Genomic DNA, 27,271 nt, shown 5'->3' on the forward strand with positions numbered 1-27,271 from the left:
TCCTGCAGCCTGTGGAACAAAAGCCACATTCACAGAAACAAAGACAAGATGAAAAGGCAGAGGGCTTTGTACCAGATGAAGGAACAAAATAAAACCCCAGAAAAACAACTAAATGAAGTGGAGATAGGCAACCTTCCAGAAAAAGAATTCAGAATAATGATAGTAAAGATGACCCAGGACCTCAGAAAAAGAATGGAGGCAAAGATCGAGATGATGCAAGAAATGTTTAACAAAGACCTAGAAGAATTAAAAAACAAACAAACAGAGATGAACAATACAATAACTGAAATGAAAACTACACTAGAAGGAATCAATTGCAGAATAACTGAGGCAGAAGAACAGATAAGTGACATGGAGGAAAGAATGGTGGAATTCACTACCACAGAAAAGAATAAAGAAAAAGAAAGAAAAAAAATGAAAATAGCCTAAGAGACCTCTAGGACAACATTAAATGCAATGATATTCACATTACAGGGGTCCCAAAAGGAGAAGAGAGAGAGAAAGAACCAGAGAAAATATGCAAAGAGATTATAGTCGAAAACTTCCTTAATATGGGAAAATAAATAGCCACCCAAGTCCAGGAAGTGCACAGAGTCCCACACAGGATAGACCCACGGAGAAACATGCTGAGACACATAGTAATCAAATTGGCAAAAATTGAAGACAAAGAAAAATTATGGAAAGCAGCAAGGGAAAAACAACAAATTACATACAAGGGAACTCCCATAAGGTTAACAGCTGATTTCTCAGCAGAAACTCTACAAGCCAGAAGGGAGTGGCATGATATACTTAAAGTGATGAAAGGGAAGAACCTACAACCACGATTACTCTAACCCACAAGGATCTCATTCAGATTCCACAGAGAAATCAAAAGCTTTACAGACAAGCAAAAGCTAAGAGAATTCAGCACCACCAAACCAGATTTACAACAAATGCTAAAGGAACTTCTCTAAGTGGAAAACACAAGAGAAGAAAAGGACCTACAAAAACAAACCCAAAACATTTAAGAAAATGGTAATAGGAACATACATATTGATAATTACCTTAAACGTGAATGGATTAAATGCTCCAACCAAAAGACACAGGCTTCCTGAATGGATACGAAAACAAGACCCATATACATGCTGCTTACAAGAGACCCACTTAAGACCTAAGGACACATACAGACTGAAAGTGAGGGGATGGAAAAAGATATTCCACTCAAATGGAAATCAAAAGAAAGTTGGAGTAGCAATACTCGTATCAGATAAAACAAACTTTAAAATAAAGAATGTTACAAGAGACAAGGAAGGACACTATATAATGATCAAGGGATCAATCCAAGAAGAAGATATAACAATTATAAATATATATGCACCCAACATAGGAGCACCTCAATACATAAGGCAACTGCTAACAGCTCTAAAAGAGGAAATCGACAGTAACACAATAACAGTGGGGTACTTTAACACCTCACTTACACCAATGGACAGATCATCCAAACAGAAAATTAATAAGGAAACACAAGCTTTAAATGACACAATAGATCAGGTAGATTTAACTGATGTTTACAGGACACTCCACTCCAAAACAGCAGATTTCACTTTCTTCCCAAGTGATTTCTTCACTGAAGAAATCAAAGAGGAAACCAGAAAATACCTAGAGACAAACGACAATGAAAACACGATGACTGAAAACCTATGGGATGCAGCAAAAGCAGTTCTAAAAGGGAAGTTTATAGTTATACAAGCCTACCTCAAGAAACAAGAAAAATCTCAAATAAACAATCTAACCTTACACATAAAGGGACTAGAGAAAGAAGAACAAACACAACACAAAGTTAGGAGAAGGAAAGAAATCATAAAGATCAGAGCAGAAGTAAATGAAATAAAAACAAAGAAAACAATAGCAAAGATCAATAAAAATAAAAGCTGGTTCTTTGAGAAGATAAACAAAATTGATAAACCACTAGCAGACTCATCACGAAAAAGAGGGAGAGGACTCAAATCAATAAAATTAGAAGTGAAAAAGGAGAAGATACAACAGCCACTGTAGAAATACAAAGCATCCTAGAGACTACTACAAGCAACTCTATGATCATAAAATGGACAACCTGGAAGAAATGGACAAATTCTTAGAAAGGTATAACCATCCAAGACTCAACCAGGAGGAAAAACAAAATATGGACAGACCAATTACAAGTAATTAAGTTGAAACAGTGATTAAAAATCTTCCAACAAACAAAAGTCCAGGACCAGATGACTTCACAGGTGAATTCCATCAAACATTTAGAGAAGAGCTAACACCCATCCTTCTCAAACTTTTCCAAAAAATTGCAGAGGAAGGAACACTCCCAGACACATTCTATGAGGCCACCATCACCCTGATACCAAAAACAGACAAAGATACTACCAAAAAAAAAAAAACAATTACAGACCAATATCACTGATGAATATGCATGCAAACATCCTCAACAAAATATTAGCAAACAGAATCCAGCAACACATTAAAAGGATGATACACCATGATCAAGTGGGATTTATTCCAGGGATGCAAGGATTCTTCAATATATGCAAATCAATCAATGTGACACACCATATTAACAAACTGAAGAATAAAAACCATATGATCATCTCAATAGATGCAGAAAAAGCTTTTGACAAAATTCAACACCCATTTATGGTAAAAACTCTACAGAAAGTGGGCAGAGGGGGAAACCTACCTCAACATAATAAAGGCCATATACGACATACACACAGCAAACATCATTCTCAATGGTGAAAAACTGAAAGCATTTCCTGTAAGATCACGAACAAGACAAGGATGTCCACACTCACCACTATTATTCAACATAGTTTTGGAAGTCCTAGCCACGGCAATCAGAGAAGAAAAAGAAATACAAATTGGAAAAGAAGGAGTAAAACTGTCACTATTTGCAGATGACATGATATTATAAATAGAGAATCCTAAAGATGCCACCAGAAAACTACTAGAGCTAATCAATGAATTTGGTAATGCTGCAGGATACAAAATTAATGCACAGAAATCTCGTGCATTGCTATACACTAATGATGAAAAATCTGAAAGAGAAATTAAGGAAACACTCCCATTTACCACTGCAACAAAAAGAATAAAATACCTAGAAATAAACCTACCTAGGGAGACAAAAGACCTGTATGCAGAAAACTGTAAGATACTGATGAAAGAAATTAAAGATGATACCAACAGATGGAGAGATATACCATGTTCTTGGATTAGAAGAATCGATATTGTGAAAATGACTATACTACCCAAAGCAATCTACAGGTTCAGTGCAATCCCTATCAAATTACCAATGGCATTTTTTACGGATCTAGAACAAAAAATCTTAAAATATTTATGGAGACACAAAAGACCCCGAATAGCCAAAGCAGTCTTGAGGGAAAATAATGGAGCTGGAGGAATCAGACTCCCTGACCTCAGACTATACTACAAAGCTACAATAATCAAGACAATATGGGACTGGCACAAAAACAGAAACATAGATCAATGGAACAAGATAGAAAGCCCAGTGATAAACCCACGCACCTATGGTCAAGTAATGCATGACAAAGGAGGCAAGGATATACAATGGAGAAAAGACAGTCTCTTCAATAAGTGGTGCTGGGAAAACTGGACAGCTACATGTAAAAGAATGAAATTAGAACACTCCCTAACACCATACACAAAAATAACTCAAAATGGATTAGAGACCTAAATTTAAGACCGGACACTATTAAACTTTTAGAGGAAAACATAGGAAGAACACTCTTTGACATAAATCACAGCAAGATGTTTTTTGACCCACGTCCTAGAGTAATGGAAATAAAAACAAAAATAAACAAATGGGACCTAATGAAACTTCAAAGCTTTTACACAGCAAAGTAAACCACAAACAAGACAAAAAGACAACCCTCAGACTGGGAGAAAATATTTGCAAATGAATCAGTGGACAAAGGATAAATCTCCAAAAAATATAAACAGCTCATGCAGCTCAATATTATAAAAGAAACAACCCAATCCAAAAATGGGCAGAAGACCTAAATAGATACTACTCTAAAGAAGACATACAGATGGCAAAGAAGCACAGGAAAAGCTGCTCAACATCACTAATTATAAGAGAAATTCAAATCAAAACTACAGTGAGGTATCACCTCACACCAGTTGGAATGGGTATCATCAGAAAATCTACAAACAATAAATGCTGGAGAGGGTGTGGAGAAAAGGGAACCATCTTGCACTGTTAGTGGGAATGTAAATTGATACAACCACTATAGAGAACAGTATGGAGGTTCCTTAAAAAACTAAAAATAGAATTACCATATGATCCAGCAATCCCACTACTGGATAGCCAGGTCATGGAAGCAACCTAAATGCCCATCGACAGACAAATGGATAAAGAAGATGTGGTACATATATATAGTGGAATATTACTCAGCCATAAAAAGCAACGAAACTGGGTCATTTGTTGAGACGTGGATGGATCTAGAGACTGTCATACAGAGTGAAGTAAGTCAGAAAGAGAAAAACAAATATCATACATTAACGCATATATGTGGAATCTAGATAAATGGTACAGGTGAAGTGGTTTGCAGGGCAGAAGTTGAGACACAGACGTAGAGAACAAATGTATGGACATCAAGGGGGGAAAGCGGTGGGTGTTGGGGTTGGTGGTGTGATGAATTGTGTGATTGGAATTGACATGTATACACTGATGTGTATAAAATTGATGACTAATAACACCCTGCTGTATAAAAAATAAATAAAATAAATTCAAAAAAATAAACAGGGTATGAAATGATAAAAGTGATTTTTTTTAATTTAAGAAGAAAAATTCACTATAATACCGGAAAAAATTATCCTTCTTTAAGTTGACAAATGACCATTGGCCTATACAAAAAGAATACAGATACTCTCCCAGACCAAATGAGATGTCTTCCAAAATGTATATCTATACATTTGTATATATTCACACAAATGTGTATTCGTAAATTCATATTTTTGTGAGGCAAGTAAAGTTTTTTTCCCGCAGAACTGATGTGGTATATAACGTGGATGTTTCAGATGTTCAAAAACCTGCATAAGTTATATTCAAACCAAATATAAATAATAGGCCTATCCTTTCTCTGACCCTTTCTGAAACCAGATTTAAGTCCACAGCAGGGGCTAAGAAGGAGCTTAGAAACTGATGTATTAGGAAGGAGTGACTGGAATCTATGGCAGTTTGGTGCCTACTGGGGCAAAGGAAGCAGGCTCTACTTGCAAGGTAGGCAGATGGAGATTCAGAATCAGGCCAAGGGGTACACTGACTACAGGTGCTTGGCTCAGAGGCATAATCATCCCAGGTGCTTATGAATGATTCATCCAAAGAGAACTGCACTAGACACAGTGGAAGTGGCTTAGCAGCAGAGGGTGGGGCTAGCAGGTATTCAGAAGGTTTAAACTGCAAAACTTCCAATGCAAGAACATGGTATATCTTTTCATCTGTTTGTATCATCTTTAATTTCTTTCATCAGTGTCTCATAGTTTTCTGCATACAGGTCTTTTGTCTCCTTAGGTAGGTTTATTCCTAAGTATTTTGATCTTTTTGTTGCAATGGTACATGGGAGTGTTTCCTTAATTTCTCTTTCAGATTTTTCATGATTAGTGTATAGGAATGCACGAGATTTCTATGCATTAATTTTGAATCCTGCAACTTTACCAAATTCATTGATTAGCTCGAGTAGTTTTCTGGTAGCATCTTTAGTTTTCTCTATGTATAGTATCATGTCATCTGCAAACAGTGACAGTTCTACTTCTTCTTTTCTGATTTGGATTCCTTTTTCTCCTCTGATTGCTGTGGCTAAAACTTCCAAAAAGATGCTGAATAAGAATGGTGAGAGTGGGCAACCTTGTCTTGTTCCTGATCTTAGTGGAAATGGTTTCAGTTTTTTACCATTGAGAAAGATGTTGGCTGTGGGTTTGTCATATATGGCCTTTATGATATTGAGGTAAGTTCCCTCTATGCTTACTTTGTGGAGAGTTTTTATCATAAATGGGTGTTCAATTTTGCCAAAAGCTTGTTCTGCATCTATTGAGATGATCATATTGTTTTTCTCCTTCAATTTGTTGATATGGAGAGATATACCATGCTCTTGGAATGGAAGAATCAACATTGTGAAAATGACTATACTACCCAAAGCAATCTACAGATTCAATGCAATTCCTATCAAACTACCAATGGCATTTCTCACAGAACTAGAACAAAAAATTGCACAATTTGTATGGAAACACAAAAGGCCCCGAATAGCCAAAGCAATCTTGGGAAAGAAAAACGGAGCTGGAGAAATAAGGCTCCTGGACTTCAGACTACACTATAAGCTACAGTAATCAAGACAGTATGATACAGGCAGAAAAACAGAAATATAGATCAATGGAACAGGATAGAAAGCCCAGACATAAACCCACACACATATGGTCACCTTATCTTTGATAAAGGAGGCAAGAATATACAATGGAGAAAAGACAGCCTCTTCAATAAGTGGTGCTGGGAAAACTGGACAGCTACATGTAAACAAATAAAATTAGAACACTCCCTAACACCATACACAAAAATAAACTCAAAATGGATTAAAGACCTAAATGTAAGGCCAGACACTATCAAACTCTTAGAGGAAAACATAGGCAGAACACTCTATGACATAAATCACAGCAAGATCCTTTTTGACCCACCTTCTAGAGAAATGGAAATAAAAACAAACAAATGGGACCTAATGAAACTTAAAAACTTTTGCACAGCAAAGGACACCATAAACAAGATGAAAAGACAACCCTCAGAATGGGAGAAAATATTTGCAAACGAAGCAACTGACAAAGGATTAATCTCCAAAATTTACAAGCAGCTCATGCAGCTCAATATCAAAAAAACAAACAACCCAATCCAAAAATGGGCAGAAGACCTAAATAGACATTTCTCCAAAGAAGATATACAGATTGCCAACAAACACATGAAAGGATGCTCAACATCGCCAATCATTAGAGAAATGCAAGTCAAAACTACAGTGAGGTATCACTTCACACTGGTTAGAATGGCCATCATCAGAAAATCTACAAACAATAAATGCTGGAGAGGGTGTGGAGAAAAGGGAACCCTCTTGCACTGTTGGTGGGAATGTAAATTGATACAGCCACTATGGAGAACAGTATTGAGGTTCCTTAAAAAACTAAAAATAGAACCACCATATGTCCCAGCAACCCCACTACTGGGCATATACCCAGAGAAAACCATAACTCAAAAAGCAACATACACCACCATGTTCATTGCTGCACTATTTACAATAGCCAGGCCATGGAAGCAACCTAAGTGTCCATCGACAGGTGAATGGATAAAGAAGATGTGGCACATATACACAATGGACTATTAATCAGCCATAAAAATAAACAAAATTGAGTTATTTGTAGTGAGGTGGATGGACCTAGAATCTGTCATACAGAGTGAAGTAAGTCAGAAAGAGAAAAACAAATACCGTATGCTAACACATATATATGGAATCTAAAAAAAAAAAAAATAGTTATAAAGAACCTAGGGGCAGGACAGGAATAAAAACCCAGAGGTAGAGAATGGACTTGAGGACATGGGGAGGGAGAAGGGTGAGCTGGGGCAAAGTGAGAGAGTCGCATGGCCATATATACACTAACAAATATAAAATAGATAGCTAGTGGGAAGCAGTCACATAGCACAGGGAGATCAGCTCAGTGCTTTCTGTCCACCTAGAGGGGTGAGATATGGAGGGTGGGAGGGAGACGCAAGAGGGAGGAGATATGGGGATATATGTATATGTATAGCTGATTCACTTTGTTATAAAGCAGCAACTAACATGACATTGTAAAGCAATTATACTGCAGTAAAGATGTTAAAAATAAAACAAAACTGCAAAACTACGTGTTTTTGTATATAGGGCTCACTATCCAGTCAAAAAATTAAACTCATAGCTCCAATAATGACAATTGATAAAGTAAATGTCCTACAACTTTCTATTTTTAAAATGACATATTCAGTATGAAGACACAGTGACAAAGTGGCAAGTATGTTCAAATAAAAGCCATTATTTTCTGCACCAACTGAAGACCCAGAGCATGAAAATCTTTTCTGTAGAAGCACAAACCTTTACTAGCTTTGTCCAAATGTTCCAAATCATCCACAAAATTGAGGATATCAGGGTAGTTTTCTTCACATATTTGCACAAGAAAATGAAGTAGTGTTGTTTTCTGATCTGCTGATTTTGTGTCCTTTAGCTAAATAGAATGAGAGGGAGAAAAAATACAGAGTCAAAAATATTTTATAGTCTCTCTACTTAAATAATGTTAATACTGTTTTTTATAGATAAGAAATAAATGAGCTGTAAAATTAGTTAATGCTATTTTTGAAAAGCCACTATTTAAACACTTGAAAAGCTACTCTTCATATACTGTTGCTTGGTCTAAGTCATTAATATTTACTGTAAAGAAGGAATAAGCTTAATTCAATCTAGTATGCAATGTTTCATGGGGGAAAAAAATATGGTGAAATGCCTAGGAAAACAGGACAACCTAGGAACGTATATAATATCAGCACTTAAAACAATCCCACATGCTTGCTCATTGTTTTATTTGGCACGGATTTATAGAATGCCTACTAGGTATGGCAGGAGTCGGAGACGCAACAATAAGTCATTCCTCAAGAAGCCATTTAGTGTGGGGAGGGGAAAAAAAAAGAAAATATGAATTTCCCCTGTGTGACAAAGAGTATAGTAAAAATAATCATAGCGTATGCCTAGGAGGACAGGGCACCTGAACTGAACATCAGCAGGCAGGAAGTTGTATGGGTTGGGGAAGGGAAGGAAAAAACTCAAAGGCACAGTATCAGAGGCAGATGGAGCAGCATTTGAAAAAGACCATAGATGAGGAAGAAAGTAGCACTTTAGAGGAGTCCAAGTGACTCCAAAATAAAAGTACATGTTGCGGGGAGGGGGAAGTAGGGAGAGTAGAAAGAAATATGAGGAGAAGGCCAGAAAATTAAAAGAAAGGCAGACCATGCTATGGATATAGGATTCTGATCCCTAAGAACTGGGAGGTTTTAAACTAGATGAGAGCTAATCAGACCTACATTTTAGAAAGCTCCTTCTAGTACAGTGTGGATAAAAGATCAGAGCAAGTGTAAGAACAGAGCAGGAAGAATAATTTTAAAAGCTGTAGCAATAATCCAGGCAGGGAAAGAAAACAGCCTGAGATGAGGTAATGCCTTAGGCATGAGATAATGGGACAGGGTGGGCATGGAAACCCACATGATGACATCTATTGAAACTGGACAGAAAAAGAATTAGAAAAAGATTTGGGTGGGGTGGAGAAAAAAGAATTGTTTCAGTTTGGGACAAGTGAACTTGAAGTTTCTGAGTAACATCTAAGTGGAGACGTTGGGAAAGGATACAGATATATATAGGTGTAGAACAGTGTTCTCAACCTTTTTTTCATTATTGCTGGCTAAGTCTTTTTAGGCATATTTTTCCGAATCATTTGCACCTATGAAATTTTAAAATGATACATATACTGTATATCTGTTTACGTACTGCACATACATCTGTGCTTTACACATAAAAACAGTAAGATAGGAAAGATATTTTTGCTCCCCGAGAACCAATTTTCCATCCCTTGAGGGTAATAAACTGTAGAGAATACATAGTGAGAACTTAGAGGAGTGAACTATTCTAGGAGTACCGGTTTGTCAGCTCTTAGCCTCCAAAGCTAAAAAGTTGACTAAATAAACACAAATAAGTACACAGAATAAAAGCAAGGAGAACAGAGGCTTGAAGAGAAGACCAGGATGGACCAATCCTAATCTGAAAAGGCCGAGGAATGAATCAGAAGGGAGAAAGGGCTAGGCTACAACCTAGGTACAAATAGAGGTCAGCTTAGGTTTTGTGAGTGATGGGGGTAGGGGGTGTTGGGTGTGAACACAGGGCAAACACATAATCTGATAGTGTTCCCTACAAATGAGTAATCATCCAGATCAGATACACATATAAGGGGAAAAAAAATCACTCTTTTCACACTAGGATTTAATTTAGAGTTGGGAATTCTTGGTATACTTAACTGTGCACAACCCTACTGCTTCCTTTCCAACAATTTCCTACCTTAAAATAAGTGTATACACACACATACACATATATATCCATATGTATTTTTTTCAAATTCTATGTCACTAAATATTATATCACTATCAGAAAAATATCAAATGAAAGTTACTATCTGATTGTGGCAGAAGGAGATATTCTGTGCCATCACAAATATTAACACACGACTTATTAATGCACAAACTATTTTGTGTCTGGAAACACAGAGCTACCCTACTATAGACAGCCAGGCTTTCACATGATTATTCTTATAACAGGTTCAAATGCTGCATTGGCCTATTCAGCATGCAAACCATTCAGCAGCAATGGTTCCTGGCACTTTAAAAACTGACTCATATGAACAGAGTCCATTATTTGATGCCTCTTAAAAGGAACATAAATCACAACATTCATCTGAGTGTTCGGAAAAATTATTCCTCAAAAACTGACTCTGATCACTTGCTAGACTGATTGCCACTAACGTGTGAACAACCTGCTAATAACACTAAAACTGGCCTTTAACTAGCTACGTCGCCTTGGGCAAGTTACTGGACCTCAGATTCACATAAATGAAGTGAGAATATGAAACTGGACAGAAAAAGGAAACTCTAAATTCACTTTCCACTCCAAAAATATTAAATATACTTTACAGTGGACTTGTGTTAGTAGACATTGCAAAATCTATTTTTAAAAAATACTAGAATAAAAATGAAGAAACCTAGTTATAATCTCAGTTCAGAGGTTATTTTTTCATGCTTGCGTCAGTTAAAATCTTTCGGTTTCAGCTTTCACAAATACTGAGAACGTTAATCCGATTTATAAAAGTTACCTTTCAACTCTACAATTTCATCCATACTATCATCTTTAATGGATAAGGCTAGGGTAAAAGTAGCAAACTTTCACAAATATAATAGTTTTCCCTGGTACAACCAAGAGTCAGTATAAAAACTATCTTTTGATTTTAATTTTGCTACTTTTTTTAAAGCACTCTAATGGTTAACTCTTCTGTTCCCCCACCTCCCTCTTTATATCAATGACTGGAGAATACTGTTCCTTCGGTGGACTCCCAGTTTCTGACTGTCACCAGTTTACACTTTTCTTATCATGCTCCGTCATGTGAAACTAGACACATGTCCTGTGTGGAATGTTGATTAAGACAAGCACCTGGAAAGAGCTTTCCAGGGCTATTTGTGATATAGCTAAATGGCCAGCAATTGCTAGGATTAATATATCAAGAAATCTCTATGATCCAACAATAAGCAACTAGATCAATCTTGATCTTTATTCATGAGCAATAAGAATTCAGAATTAGAATTCTGGAACATACTATAGGTTATAGCATCTACCAATTTAATAAATGTTAAGGATGCAGGTGAAACACAGATTCAAATATTTAGAGGCAATCATAAAGCTAAACACTAACTTATGGAGGAGGTTGCTATCCTGGCTGTACTATTGAAAACATCAACTGGTTAGCAACTCACATACTGGTCACAGTCTAATATTTAAAATATACTCACTGAATAATAAATAGAAGTAGAAGTCTCCCATCCCTCCAGAATCTATATTTAACAACCAGGAGACTTAAAAAAAAAACACTCAAATTTCCAAATAAATAAATCTGAAAATATACCTAATAAAAGATAAGAAGTTAAGAAACACAGAGAGTGACCATTTGTTGACAATGCATGGTTACTTACAAACTACTAGTTGCTCTAAATTCCAGGACAGAGATTCTTCATTCAGTTCCTAACATTCTCAGGAAAAACTGCACAGTGCCAGGAAGGTATTCTTCCTGCCTCAATTACTCTATTCCCTTCCTTAGTTCCTTCCCCAAAATCACTTAAAAAAAAAAAAAAAACCCAAAACAAAAACCAATCAACAAACAAAAAAACCCTCCCAGAAAGTACATGAAAATGTATGAAAGCATAGCAAAATATATTTATCACAGTCTTCATCTACTTGCTCAATATTTTTTCATCTTTTGATAAACATTAACAATAAAAAGGGCACACTCTATTTCTACTAATTATTCATATCATACATAATCAGCGATTGAGCTAGAACAAGGAAAGCTTGAGAGATGGTGCTAATTTTGTTGAAGAGAAAAAACAACTTGAGCATACTCTGTAGTGCTAACTCTTGGAAAGAAAATGAAGCTAAAATATCTGGTTTAAAAATTTATTCTTAAGTTTAAAAAATATGCTTTTTAAAAAATTTTCACCGACATTGCTTGACAGGATTCCTTTGGTATCACTGTCAAGAGATTTATCTTACTGATGAGTAATCGTCACTGTTAAGGAGAATTTCTTGTTTATATATTGTTTCTTTAAGGAACATTTAATGTGGCATAGATGTCAAATAAACAAAAAGATGGATGGAGTTTCTTCAACCGCTCTGTTCATTCCAGACAAAATAATGTTAAAAGCAGATCCTGTAATAAATCATGGCCTAGTTGTCAGTCTGGATAGCACTCCTTTGTAGCTACAATGCAAGGTTTGGGAATATTTTTAAGCTATTCAGCACGAATTTGGATGACATTTAAAGAAAATTCCATTGTTTTAGTCACAAGAAAGAAAATTCCTAAAATAAAGACTAAGTATCGTCTTGGTGATTTTCAGAATCCAAAGAACTACAACACCTTACACTCTGAATAATAAAACTTTATCTTAAGAATACTGTCAAATTTGTAGCTGTTCCCCATTATCATGTTCCTATACTTCAATTACGTTATCCAGACAGCACTGACTCTTTGGATGTTGTAGACATTGCTGAACACCAGAAAAATGACAAAATTATGAGGGTCTGTAATGGCTACATGAACATTCTAGAAGACCCTACCTTGTAAACAGTATGAATGCTGAGGACAACAGCAGCCACTCTTATTTGTGTGGCACTTACTAGGAGACAGGGATTGGCCAAATAATACAATACCTGTTAAGTGCTTGAAACACACACCATCCCTATGAAGAAGGAACTGGTATTATACTCACTATTAAGAGGGCAAAAGAGATGTGAAACATCATGTAGCATACCCCAGATCACATAGCTACTATCCAGTAGAACCAAGATTTATTTGAACCCACTTCTGTGTGAATCCAAAATTCTTAACCACTATAAAATGCAGTTCTCTACAAAATCTTTATTTAATATAGATTATTATGCATAAAAAGAAACAAAATTCTCAAAAACACAGTGGATAAAAATAGTAGTAAGACAGTAAAATAGTGTTCATTAATGCAATTTAAAATACTGAAGCCCTATAACCTGCTAATTCTAGCCTGGAAAGCCTCTACACCCTTACCCTGAGGTCACTTCTAGTTCTAAAAGCATGGCATTCTTTCTATTGTTTTATCTATACAATTAATAAAATGCTACCTGAATCTTACCTCAAATGCAAAGTCTCTCCATATTGCTAATAGATCAATGCTCACAAAATATGATAAAAATATGGTTGAATGAAACTGTGAAGTTTCATCTTTAACAGACCCAACCAAGTATATTTACTAACATCATATTCCATCTTAAATCATTTGCAGAATAAAGTGCTTTGTATACGTTTGAAACATCTCTAAATGTAAGTTACATGTATCCACATGGAAATGGATGTGTGAATATGAACTGCCAAAGAATATATCATAATTGCTCAGATATGAAGCTCAAAAAGTCAATGTGTAGGTTCAAATTCACTAGTGAAACCAACTACAATTATAGAACGAACTGTTTCCTGATATGTGTAAATACATTTGTAAAAAACAATCACTGTGCTGATTAAATTTTTCAAAAATACTCTGTATCCCTCCAAAATGAATGGAAATTTAAAATCTTAACATAAATTAAACAATATGCTTTGCATCATCTATGTCACTGCCATAACTATTAATACCTATAATAAAACTTTCATAGTGATTTTAAAGATAGGTAGCAATAAACTAATATTAGGTAAAATAGATATTAGATAAATTTATAGCATTCACATATTAAAAAACATTTATTGCTTAGTTTTCATTTTAAAATGATGAGAGTTGAAACATTAAATAAGGAAGAAAATGCTTTAAATAATTCAGCTTCTATAATTAAACTGATTCCTACTATATCTCCATAGACACACTATCTCTGAATTATATTTTAAATATATTTCTCTTGGATTTTAGTGAGCACTTCAGCATGAAAAGCGTTTTTGCATTTTAGTAAAATTTTATCTTATTGCATCATTATATTGTTCAATGTTCTATTTATTTACACTATTCCCTTATTCCACAAGAGACTTAAAATAGCTCAGTGTTCTTTAGTTAATATAAATGGATCAAATACATTAATTTTAAATTAAATCGCTTTTATACTTAATTTTTTTAACAGACTTTATATTTTAGAGCAGTTTCAGCTTTAAGACAAATTGAGCAGAAAAGACAGATTCCCATATACTCTCCCCTCCACATACACAAGTTCCCCTATCAGTCACGTTTTGCATTAATGTGTTACATTTGTTAAAATTTATGTACCGCTACTGATGATATTGATACATTATTAACTATTAATTATTAATCTCATTTACTTTTGGGTTCACTCTGTGTTCTAAAGTTGTATGGGTTTTGCCAAATGCATAATGTCACGTACCTACCATTACTGAGTCATAGGGAATAGTTTCACCATCCTGAAAAATCCCCTGTCCTCCACCTATTCATCTCTTCCTTCTTCCCCCTCCCCCAAAACCTCCAGAAACCACTGATTTTTTTACTATCTCTATAATTTTGTCCTTTCCAGAATGTCATATAGTTGGAATCAGAGTATGGAGGCTTTTCAGATTGGCTTCTTTCACTTAGTATTATGCATTTCTCCATGTCTTTTCTTGGCTTAAGAGATTCTTTCTTTTTATGACTGATTTAATAGTCTATTGCAGGGGTACCCAACGCTCAGGCCACAGACCAGTAAGAGTCCGCGGCCTGTTAGGAACCTGGCCGCACAGCAGGAGGTGAGCAGCGGGGAGGCGAGCAAGCGAAGCTTCATCTGCCACCCCGTCGTTCCCCATCGCTGGTCTATTGTATGACTATACGTATGACTATATCAGTGAGTTTTATCCATTCAGCTATTGAAGGACTTCTCGAGTTGCTTCCAAATTTTGGCAACCACGAATAAAACTGCTATAAACATTTGTATGCAGGTTTTTTACTCCTTGGGGTAAACAGGAATGTGAGTACTGAATCCTATGTTAAATCTATGTTTAGCTTTGTAACTGCCAGTCTTCTAAAGGTGCTGTACTATCTTGCATTCCTTTCATCAGTGAATGAGTGCTCCTGTTGTACCACATCCTCAGCAGCATTTGGTGCTGTCAGTGATTTGGATTTTAGCCATTCTAATAGATGTGTAATAGTGTCTCATTTTTTTAAATTTGCAATTCCCTCACAACATATGATGTTGAGTATATTTTCATACAGTTATTTGCCATTTGTAAATCTTCGGTAAGGTCTTTTTTAAAAAATTGGGTTGTTTTCTTATTGTTGAGTTTTAGAGTTCTTTGTATATTTTGTATACAAGTCTTTTGTCAGGTGTTTTGCAAAGATTTTATCCCACTCTATGGACTGTCTTTTCACTTCACAGAGCAGAAGTTTTTAAATTCAAATAGTGGCTAACTTATAAATGTCCAGTTTTTCCAGCATCATTTCTTTAAAAAAACTTTTCTTTTCCATTGAATTACCTTTGCTGCTTTGTCCAGGATCAGTTGACTATACCTGTGTGGGTCTATTTCTGGGCTCTCTATTCTGTTCCACTGACTATCTATCTTCCCCCCCCCAATACCACAGTTTTGATTACTGTAATTTTATAGTAAGTCTTGAAGTCAGTCCTTCCCCTTCCTCCTTCTCCTTTTCTTCCTCCTTCTTCAGTGTCGTACTGACTATTCTGAGTCGTTCACATATCCATAAAACATTTAGAATCAATCTGTCAATACCCACAAAATTACTTGCTGAGATTTTGATTGGAATTTCATTGACTATATGGATCAAGCTGGGAAGAACTGACACCTTAACAATATTGAATATTCCTTTCCATGAACATGGGATATCTATTTCTTTATCAGATCTTTTTTTAAATTTCTTTCATCAACGTTTTGTCATCTTCCTCATACAAATATTGTAGAAAAATTTTGGTGCTAAAGTAAATGATATTCCATTTTTAATTTCAAAATCTAATTTTTCATTGCTGATATTAAAAAAGTAGTCAATATTTTAATGCCAATCTCATATCCAGAAACCTTGTTCTAATTGCTTATTAGTTCCAGAAAGTGTTTTTCTTTCTTTCCTTTTTCTTTTTTTTTTTGGTCAATTTTGGGGGATTTTCTACATAGGCAATCATTTTACCTATGAGCAAAGCCAATTTTATTTATTCCTTCCCAATCTGTATACTTTTATGTCCTTTTTTTGTCTTGTTGCATTAAGCCAGGACCTCCAGTACAATGCTGAATAGAAATGGTGAGAAGGGACATGTTTCCTTGTTCCTGATCTTAGGGGAAAAATATTTAGTTTCTTATCATTAAGTATGATGCTCTCTATAGTTTTTATAGATGTTCTTTATCAACTTAAGGAAATTCCCCTGTATTTCTAGTTTGTTGAAAGTTTTTCTCATGAATCGGTATTGTACTTGATTAGCTGTCTTTTCTGCATATATTGATACGATCAAATGGTTTTTCTCCTTGAGATCCTATTGATTTGACAAATAACATTAATTGATTTTCAAATGTTAAACCAGTCTTCCATACCTGGAATATATCCCTCTTGGTCATGGTATCTAATTCTTTTTGTATATTGTTGGCTTTGATTTATAATATTTTGTTGAAGATTTTTGCATCTATATTCATAAGAGATATTGGTCTATATGTTCCCTTTCTTGTAATGTCTTTGTCTGGTTTTGGTATGCACTCATTTCATCATCAGACTCTTCCCTGCTACCTAAGCACATATGTTCACAAATACTGTTGGCTAAGTATTACTATACAGATAATAGTGTTGCATATTTTGTCTCTGATCCAGACCTTTGATAAAAGAAAGCTCCCTAGAGTATCAGGAATGGGGTATCTTGTTTAATTTTTTATTTTCATTTATAAAATGTGTAAAAACAGGAGACTAGATTGAACCAAAGATGGCTGGTAAGATTCATTACTACCTCTGATGGGTAGTAGCTATCTCTAAGCAAGGTGTTAAGGAGGATTCTGAGGCTGTCTGCTTCAGGGAAAGGACGTTTGACAGATTAGCAATGCTGGTTTTGAGAGTGGTGAGACAACAGCACAAAAGCAGTGCATTTGCTGTTCATGAGCAAAGCCACTTATCTTTTATAATTTGATTAAAGGAATAATTCTAATTTACAATGTTTAATAGTAACTGAAAAAACAAAGGTAATGTGAATAAATTTACCAAAAACACTACTTAGTAAAGCTAATTAAATAATTCCTGGAAAATGCTATAGACTAAATGTGTTAACAAATGAGTCAAAGAGGGTTAAGGACTCTAAATAGTTTCACATTGCTTTGGAAGTCAGTATTTTTCAGTGATTTAATTGGCTGGATGTAAAATAAGAATGGCATTTGTTATCTGTAAGTCTTTGGCCAAAAACTGCTTTATTTTAGAAGGGTGCCAAAACTTACTAGGGTGGTTTTCCAATCTGATAAAGAATAAAAAGCCCTCTAAAATCCTTATAAAACACTAAATGCAGATGGAACAATGGATTTGTTTGGGAGAAGTCTTTCTTAAAAATAACTTCATGGAGTAAAGGAAAAGGTGATATACAAGAATCAAAATTTCACAAAGATTCACAGTGGCAACCCACGTGACTGTGACAGGCTTATGAAATAGAAACTGTCTGTGACAGGCAGAGGGATCTGCCTCCTGCTTTTCATAATCACTGAAACTCTACTTTCCAAGGTCAAGTCCTGCAAGATAACTCAGAACACTGACCATCAACTTATTTCAGTTCCACCATGTGCCTCAGATTCATACTCCTTTCACTCCCTTTCTTCCCTTTCAGAATAATGTCCAGCGTGGCATGAAAGAAAAGCAGCAGCTTTGGAAATATTTTCACCTCTCATACTTAAGTGAGGAAGTAGAGTTGTTTCATTTCTGATTTTGTTCTTGTGTTGGTTAGGTTTTGCTTTTGTGTGTTTGTTGGTTGGTTGGTTCCAGGCCACCAATTGGGGTTTTTTTATTCTGGGATAAGTAAGCAGGGCAGAAGACAGACAAAGTGATTTTCAGTTCAGTCTGTGCATTAAAATCACACGGGGGAGCTTTTTTAAAATGCCACTAATCAGGATCCACATGCATACATGCTGAAGTAATTGACCTGACGTGAGGCTAATGCAGCAGTATGTTTTAAAGGGCACTGTGGGTTGAGAATCGATGTCCCACAAGGAGAGCTGTTCGCAACTTTAAGAAATCACTCAGTAGAGTTGGTGACAGCATTAAAGAATGAGGAAACTAAACATTTTTTCTAAAAACTCTTCCCCATCACAGTTTTGGTGAAGTTATTCTACTTTTGGTTAGCCTGTACTTGTGAAAGAAATATACAGACCAGATAAGAATTTCATGCACTAGAAAAGATGACTTAGACAAAAATCAATTTGACCTGCCACCACTGCCTTTTATCACCTAACTCCCAACACCAACAGCCCCATTACTATGTATCCTTTGATAATTTCACCTTTGAGAGGAACTAACTGCATATTCTATTGATAACAGAAAATTTCCTACAAAGTAATGATATGGATAAATTTATAGAGGAAATCAATAGTGAATTTTTCTGCAATTTCCCCCACAAATAACAGCATAAACTGATAGAAGTAAGTTATTACAATTGGTAAACTCTTTCAAAATTTATATTTACTATCCCAATACAGGTAGTCACTTTATTTAGTTACATAGAACAAAGAGCTACAATTTATAGCTCCATCATCCAGTTGTATTGATTGAGATGATTTGTTACTCAGGAATCAAACATTTCAGTAGACATTAGTAAACATTATCAAACACATGTTATAGTCATTGTGCATGGATTAATAACATCTGCTTTTTAAATAACAAGTTAAAATCATCTCATATATTTAATATGGTGTTGAACTTTGATGGTTGAGTCAACTCATTTTTTGCTAGAATGCTGATCTACTTGGCTCTACGCACAGATTCATTACAATTACTAATTTCACCACTAATGACATACAGATTTTTCTAGGTGGGCATTTTGGTCAGGCAAGCACCTACTATTTGCTGCTTGTATTTCTAAGGATACGAATTAACCAATAGCAGGTCCTGAAAAAAGAATATAATCTCAAACTCCTTATTATCCAAATTTATCTAAAGTTTAGTAATATCTTTGGAGGATTTTATGAATGACAAGCAGTCTGTCCATTCTTCTATATAGTCTGAGGTTTATCCTTTTAAAAAGCCAAGTCGCCAGAAAGCAAGGTATTGAATACTTACACTATTTTGATTAAACTAGGGATAGCATTACTGTAACTGAAAAGTACATATGTATCTTACTATGAGGGTTCTCTTGGAGTGTTACCCCATAAGAGGCTCTGAGTACATATGTGTTGGGGGAGGGGAGGGGAAGAGCAGAGAAGGGGAGATGGTTCTAAAAGAAAGAACCTCATGAAATGGATTTTTTCATTTGCTGTTTAAAAGAACACTGCTCAACACTGTATTTTCCCTTTATAATGACACAAACGCAAAATTTCTCGTGAAGTTCAGCTTTGGCTAATAAGAGAAACCACAATTTTTAGCTCATGAAAAGTTTCATGACCATGTTTTGCACTTCACTTTTTCCACCAGAAAGCCTCAAACTATACGTCTACTTTAATTTATGTTTACATCTTAATACATTCTAGTCTATGGTTACTTTATATCTCATATTTTACTTTTATATTTATTTATCACAGACCCTATCGAATCTCTAAGTAAAAGAAAGTAAAATCTTTTCTCTCTGAACTCATTTATTGTAGTTAGTCATCTCAATTACAAATGTATACAAAGATATAATATAAACCCTAAAACCAAACTACAGTGCATACAGGATTCATGACTCATGTATTTATTTCTAAACAACACAAAGTTAACAATTTAATATGAATTTTCACACACTGTTCATACTTAAGCTAAATTTATAAAGGGCGTTTAAAAGTAAAGATTTTGGATATAGAATAGTAAATGTCATATAATTACCCAGCATGTTCGAACAGATTAAAATATTACCCTGTCTTTCTACTGTCAAATAAATATGGAATTCCCTGTGTGGGGGCTTATCATCAAACCAAATGCTTTACACTTGGTGTGAAAATCACAACTGTCAGTGATCAAGCTGCTACTTCTGATGACAAACATGATGAGATATCATCTTGTTCAATATATGCTTTCGACTTGACATGTAGGCTAATAAAAAATATGAAGTTGTAGTATTTATTTTGTTTCTTGTACAACATAAGGCTCCTTATAGGGATGATCAAAATAGCCAGTACCGTTGACTGAAAATACAGTCAACTCTATTACCTGGAGACAGATTAACTGGTTTGTAGCATGACTATAGTAAAATAGTAGCAGCATGCATTGTATTTGTAAGAGATTTTAAATCACTATGCATCAGTGACTGTATATAAACATGAGAGGATTTCTATTTTCAGCTACATAATAATATTGTCTCTACACAACACTGTATGTACTGCATTGTGTCTACTGCAGTGTTATCCATTCAACAGCTATTTGTTCAGTATTTACTATGTACCAAGTACCGTATTAGGGAATTCCACCTCATTAATCAGACCTAATCTCTTGTCTACACTTCTCTTTCAAGGCAGAAATAAGGGAGGGCATGTGGTCAACTTCTTGTGAGTTGGCTGTAGTTCTGAGATGCAAAATCTAAAGAGGAACAGACACTTGGCACTATGAAACAAACTCCAGTAGGTCTGTACGTGTGGAATTAACTTCTCCCCCACCTCGCTCCTCATCCTGTTTTTTTTCCTTTGCTTCCCTTCTCAGAGAAAGCCTGAACCTGGCAGTCTTACTTGCCTCCTTATCCTTCAGCCTCCAAGTTCATAATCACCATGCCCTGACAATAACTAGATGTTCCTTAAATGTGTACACTTCCCTCCATTCCCTTTCCCCTTCTACGCCTTTACCACTACCTTAGCTCAGACCTCCGACATCTCAAAGCACAGTGACAGTTTCATAGTGGACACTCAAATATTTGGTAAAACATTTGAATAAGGCAGCTTCAGTCAGATGCCTTCTAAGACACTGAGGTAAGGTAGGAGAAGGACACACCAAAATCAGCCTGAACTCATTTCTCTTTTGAGCAACTACTTCAAACATGTCAGTAGCAAGGAGTTATCTTTGACCCCTCGCTTTTTCCTTCACCATTCCCATCTATCTTCTCAGCTCCATTTCCTCTGGCATCCTCCCAGGTCACATGACACAGGTCAGCCAATCACCGAGTCTCTCCCCACGATACCCTCCACCCCCAACCCAGCGCTGTCCAATAGAACTTCCAGCAATGATGGAAATGTGCCATATTTGCTGCCAGCATGTATGGACACTGACTCACTTGAAACATGGTAAGTGTGAGGAATTAAATTTTTAATTTTATTTAAATAGTAATTGATTTAAATTTAAATTTAAATATGTATGGCTAATGGTGACAGTACTGGGAAGTGCAGCTTACCTTTCTTCCATACTGCTGTTAGAATTATCTTCCTGGAACACAGATGATAATATCACTTGACTTACAGAAGTAACATGTCTCCATAAAACCTTCAGTATAAGGTGTGACATTTGAAGCTCTTCACCATCTGGACCCATTTACTATCACATTTCCATTTTCTCCACTCCTCTCCCATCCAGGCTCCAACTGTGCCATGATATAACCCTTAATGTGAACTGTTGACACTTGCTTAGAATGCCCTTTCCTCTCAGGGAACATCCATTCATCCTTCCAGATCCAGCTCACATTCCTGATCCTCTCTGAGTGTGAAACTGCCCTTCCTTAGCCAAGTTAGCCACTCTCTCTTAACTCTGCTGCCATAACTTTAGTACAGAGGGCCATTAAAATATCTAAGCATAACTAATGGCTTACATGTGAAAAATATGAGTCCCATTATCCCAGGTAAATATTAATCACATACATTAAATGAGATGATCAGGCCAAGCATTTGGCACAGGGGTAAGTAAGCACTCTATAAATGTGCAGTCTTTAATACATGTATTATGAATCACATCATAATACTTGTTAGGAATCTTAACTGAACACAGCAGGCTAAGAAAACAAGGAGAGGAAAATAAAAAGATGGAGATGGGAGAGGGGAAAAGCTCACAAGTCACCGATACCAACAGAAGGCATAAGCCAGGGAAATTGTGTAAGAAAAGCCATGAAAGCACAAAGAGATCAACTATTCAGTAAACGCATGGCTTTAGCCTGAACTTGTTTCTCACCTTCGAATCTAACTGGTAATTGCAATAATCAAATTCCTTAATCAGGGAGCGTAGATGTTACGAGGTCAAGAACAAGAGAAAGCTTTTCTTGTGATGTGTAACTGAGAAGAATTTGTTGTAAGCTGATCAATAAAGCACTATTACTATGGTCCACTTCTTAAGACAGAGTTCTGTTATGTACAACACTGAATACATTTGCTGTAAGAAAACTTAAACTATGGAAGAACCTGGAAGAAAAAAAAATCTCTAAACTTACTCAATTTTCATCTCCTCTAAAATTATATTTAGATAGAAGCATTTCAAAATAATTAATGACATCCGAGTTATGTCTATTCCTAATATAATGATTTTCCCTTTATATAACGCAGTCTCACTTTTCTCTCCCTTTAGTCAGCTTTCAAAAAAGAAAAATGCAAAGAAATATTTAAATAGTTAAAGGTAAAGTTTTTAGTGGCAATTCCAAGCAATGCTCAATATATATACTATCATATGCAGGTATTTATATTGAATGAATATAGGTTTAAATAATATTTTGATGTCCCATTTCATCAGTTTGAGAAAGCACAGGTTTACAACATAATTTTGCTGTTAAGCAAAATCCTTCAGTTGAATTTGCAGATCAGAGAAAATTAACATTTGGATTTAGTTCAGAGGCTGAGTTGAGCTCAGTTCACTCTGGGTTTGAGTTGATGGTTCAGTTTAAGTTCTTGACAATGAGCACATCAAAATAAAAAATAAGTAATGTAATCAGGGCTGAAATTTAAGAATTAGTGTTCAGGCAAATTATATGTTCTGAAAAAACAAACTCACTTTACAGAGAGAGTTAAGGTTAAATCCGAAGGTTTGAGCATTCCGGGAGCCAGCATTCATGTAGTTTCCCACTAGCAACACAAGTTCCAGCAACTTGCTAAAGCTCCTGCTCTTCTTTATCTCTTCGCAGGCAGTACTGACAGCCATGATGTCAGGTTTGATGTTGTTCACCTGCTCTTCAAACTGAAGCTTAAAGAGAATAGCACTGAGCCGTGGCCGTAGTCTCTTCACATTGCTCATCTGATTGAAAAGAAAATAGCAGATTTCCTTTAAAATGCATGCTATACTTTAGTACTGTGTGGCTGCAAGTAATCTGGGATGATTTATTGGTATGACAGTATGGAAAAAGCAATATGTCCCCTAAAACTGATAGCAGGAAGAGAGAAAAGCCCTGCGTGTTTTTGTGAGGAATCCTGAGTCATCACTCAAAGAAAACATGAAAAATTTAGATGCTCGATGAAAGAGAGCTTTACTTAAATGACAAAGTTTAAGAAATAAAGTACATATATCTTTTTTTAAAAAATACTGAATTTTTAAAGGGTAACAGGATACAGAGGCAACAAATTACAAAGCATTCATAGCACTGCTTTAATTTTTGTTCAATACTGAAATATGCTGGGTCATGTTTAAAACACATTCAGAAAGGTCTAAAGAGGGTTTGTTTCTTCAAATAGCAATTGCTGTCCACAGGAGCCCGGCTGACTAACAGTATGTGTTAGATTGAAGGAGAGTAAATAGGTCCCAATTTGTGCTAAATTGACTTTCTTCAGAAACACAGGACAGCAGAATGACTCCTGACACATGCTCAATTAGCAGAGTCAGAGTTAGAAAACATGGGCAGAGCAAGAGACAGAAGCGGTGCAAAGCCACAGGTCTGCCACGTGCCAGGTTAGCCCCGTTTGGGACTCTGCGTTTCCTTACTGGGTATATAGGGGGTTGAAAATGTTGAAAGAACAAAAGGGCTAGGGGGTCAGCAAGTTCTTGCCTTAAATTTACCCCCGAACCATGTGCTAGAAACACACGTGAGGGGGAAGAGCCTGAAGGCTGGAGACATACCACATTTAAGTTACATGTGAATTCCTTGACCAAACATGTTAGGAATTTGAGACTTAAAACAGATTGATGGGGCAGCAGTGGTACAACAGGTGAACTTCAGCAAGACTATAAATATCAAAAGCACTTTGAGGCAAGGTCAGAAAAAAAAACCAGTGACAGAACATGATAGGATCAAAATAGGGAATAGTTCTGTTTATCACTGACCCTCAAGGAAAAGCTAAAAAACAATGCCACATGAAGCTTATAGGATTTCTGTTAAAAACTATCTGCTCGGGCTTCCCTGGTGTCGCAGTGGTTGAGAGTCCGCCTGCCGATGCAGGGGACACGGGTTCGTGACCCAGTCCAGGAATATCCCACATGCCGCGGAGCGGCTGGGCCCGTGAGCCATGGCTGCTGAGCCTGCGCGTCCGGAGCCTGTGCTCCGCAACGTGAGAGGCCACAACAGTGAGAGGCCCGCATACCACAAAAAAAAAAAAAAAAAAAACAGAAAAAAACCTACCTGCTCATAATATAACGATTGTTATTTAAAATAAAATGTACCATACAAAAGCCTGGACTTATTAGATTCCAATAGGATACTACAGGCACTGCCTTAATGACTTAACAACATAACCCAGTTTACTCATCTAACAAAATCGTAGCAATAAAGAGCTCTCAGTAGATACCTCTAAGAGAATATCTACAGAGGAACCAAGTTCTTACAGTCACTAAATAGTTTCTCAGCAAATAATATATCTAATTTACATATAGCATTCTCCCCAGCAACTTGACATGTTAAATGCTTATGTATATGCAACCAAGACTCTAAAAGCTCAACTAATATAATTAGTAAGAAGTCTCCTCTACAAAGTATTCTAAGGAATGTCTTAAAATTCCTTGAATTCAAGAAACATCTTCAAAATCCAATCTAGAGAAAATAAAGTTTTTTCTCCTAGAAGAGAGTAAAGAAACTGTAAGCTCAAAAATGACAGTTTTTTAAAGTACAAAGAAACATTACTAATAATGGTTTTATAAAATAAATTTTAGTAATATAAAGATTTATGAAAGACAACATGAGACCTTATTAGAATATCAATTCTTAGTAGGCATGAATCATTGTTTGGACATTGTATGTCTAGCACACAAAGTAGAGTCAGTGATTACTTCTGATAAAGTCATTTCATTTGTTTTAAAAAGCTCCCAAATGGACTCACTTACCTGGAATTTGTACCCTTACTTAAATATTACAAATGTAATATTTGTACATATTCATATTATACTGGACCAATGCTGTACCATGCTCTGTTACATTTAATTTATCCTTTAGATTACTAAGACATATAAGGGAGCACTCACATGAGCACATACAGTTATGGCCATTCAGAAGGTGTATGATGGGCCCACAGCATCTCTGCTTTCAGCCTATGCCCTCATTCATGATTATGAAATCAGGTATTTGGTACTTTGCAATAACAAGAGAAGAATTCTCCAGTACCCCATGTAAAACATTAGTATTGCAAAATATATTAATTTTAACATATATTAATGTACTACTTCATGTGCAAAGAGAAAAAAGACTACTTAAATGCCTACATTAAACTACCCCAGGGCTTCCCTGGTGGCGCAGCGGTTGAGAGTCTGCCTGCCGATTCAGGGGACACGGGTTCATGCCCCGGTCTGGGAAGATCCCACATGCCGCGGAGTGGCTGGCCCTGTGAGCCATGGCCGCTGAGCCTGTGCGTCCGGAACGGGAGAGGCCACAACAGTGAGAGGCCTGTGTACCGCAAAAAAAAAAAAAAAAAAAAAAAAAAAAAAAACTACCCCGAAGTATGTTAAAGCTTTCCTGCTGACAAGCTAACCAAATGTAGCCAGTACAAAGTAATTAATTTTCCTAGAAAAATATAACCTAGATTTGTATAAGTAATGAGTCTACCTGGCACTAAGGACAGGTACCTTGAAAAAATAGAGTAAGTCTATGATGTAATGCAGAACAAACTGCTATGAGTTTATCAAATACCCTGAGAAAGCCAAGTCAGGAAGGGTAACCTAAACAGATCTTTGAACACCTTTTTAAGTTAGATGTCCTGTTCATATTGTCCTTTCTTCCAAATTTTGAAAAGTGAGTATTCTGGCTGATAAGAAACAAATGCATTTTAGTGAACAAAATTACTGCACTGGAAAGGAATTTGAGAGATCACCAGAACTAGATCCTGTCCAGGGTCTACCATTTAGCCTATGCTAATCCCCTAGGCCAAATGGCTGCCCCTTTTATTTTAAAAATAACAACAACAACAAAAAGTCAATGAAAGCTAATGTTCTAAGATCTAAATCTTGTAATCTGTAGATAATAGCAGAATTATTTTTCTCACTGGGCAAATCAAACTCTATTTCTTCAGATGGGATCAAAGAAAAAAGGGAAAAAAAGGGAAAAAATATATATATTTTAAATCCTGAAGAATGTTTCTTCACCCTCTCACATATTCTATCAACACTAGACATTTGCTGGGACTTCCCTGGTGGTCCAGTGGTTAAGAGTCGGCCTTCCAATGCAGAGGACGTGGGTTTGATCCCTGGTCAGGGAACTGGGATCCCAAGTGCCACAGGGCAACTAAGCCTGTGCACTGTGGAGCCCGCGTGCCACAACTGGGGAGCCCACGCCTCTGGAGCCCATGCGCCACAACTAAGACCCGATGTAGCCAAATGAATAAATATTAAAAAAAAAAAAAAAAAACTGGACATTTGCATTCTGTTTGCTTGCCCAAGAATCTAGAACTATGACTTGTCTGCCAAAGACTAGACTGAATGCATAAATGGAGAGCTATGATGCTAAAATAATATTCT

At 36.0% G+C, this 27,271-nt stretch overlaps 1 protein-coding gene across 3 annotated transcripts in view; it reads right to left on the bottom strand.

Annotated features, from left to right (window-relative positions):
- Window positions 1–27,271, bottom strand: part of DIAPH3 (diaphanous related formin 3) — a 550,032-nt gene that overhangs the window by 230,924 nt on the left and 291,837 nt on the right. For all 3 annotated transcript variants that reach the window (XM_060080302.1, XM_060080301.1, XM_060080303.1), the window contains 2 exons: window positions 23,396–23,635; window positions 8,142–8,271 (listed from right to left, as the gene is read on the bottom strand). In XM_060080302.1, the coding sequence (XP_059936285.1) occupies window positions 8,142–8,271; window positions 23,396–23,635 (370 nt within the window). The remainder of the gene's footprint in view (window positions 1–8,141; window positions 8,272–23,395; window positions 23,636–27,271) is intronic.

This window comes from Mesoplodon densirostris, chromosome 17 (assembly GCF_025265405.1).
Source record: "Mesoplodon densirostris isolate mMesDen1 chromosome 17, mMesDen1 primary haplotype, whole genome shotgun sequence".
NCBI lineage: Eukaryota > Metazoa > Chordata > Mammalia > Artiodactyla > Ziphiidae > Mesoplodon > Mesoplodon densirostris.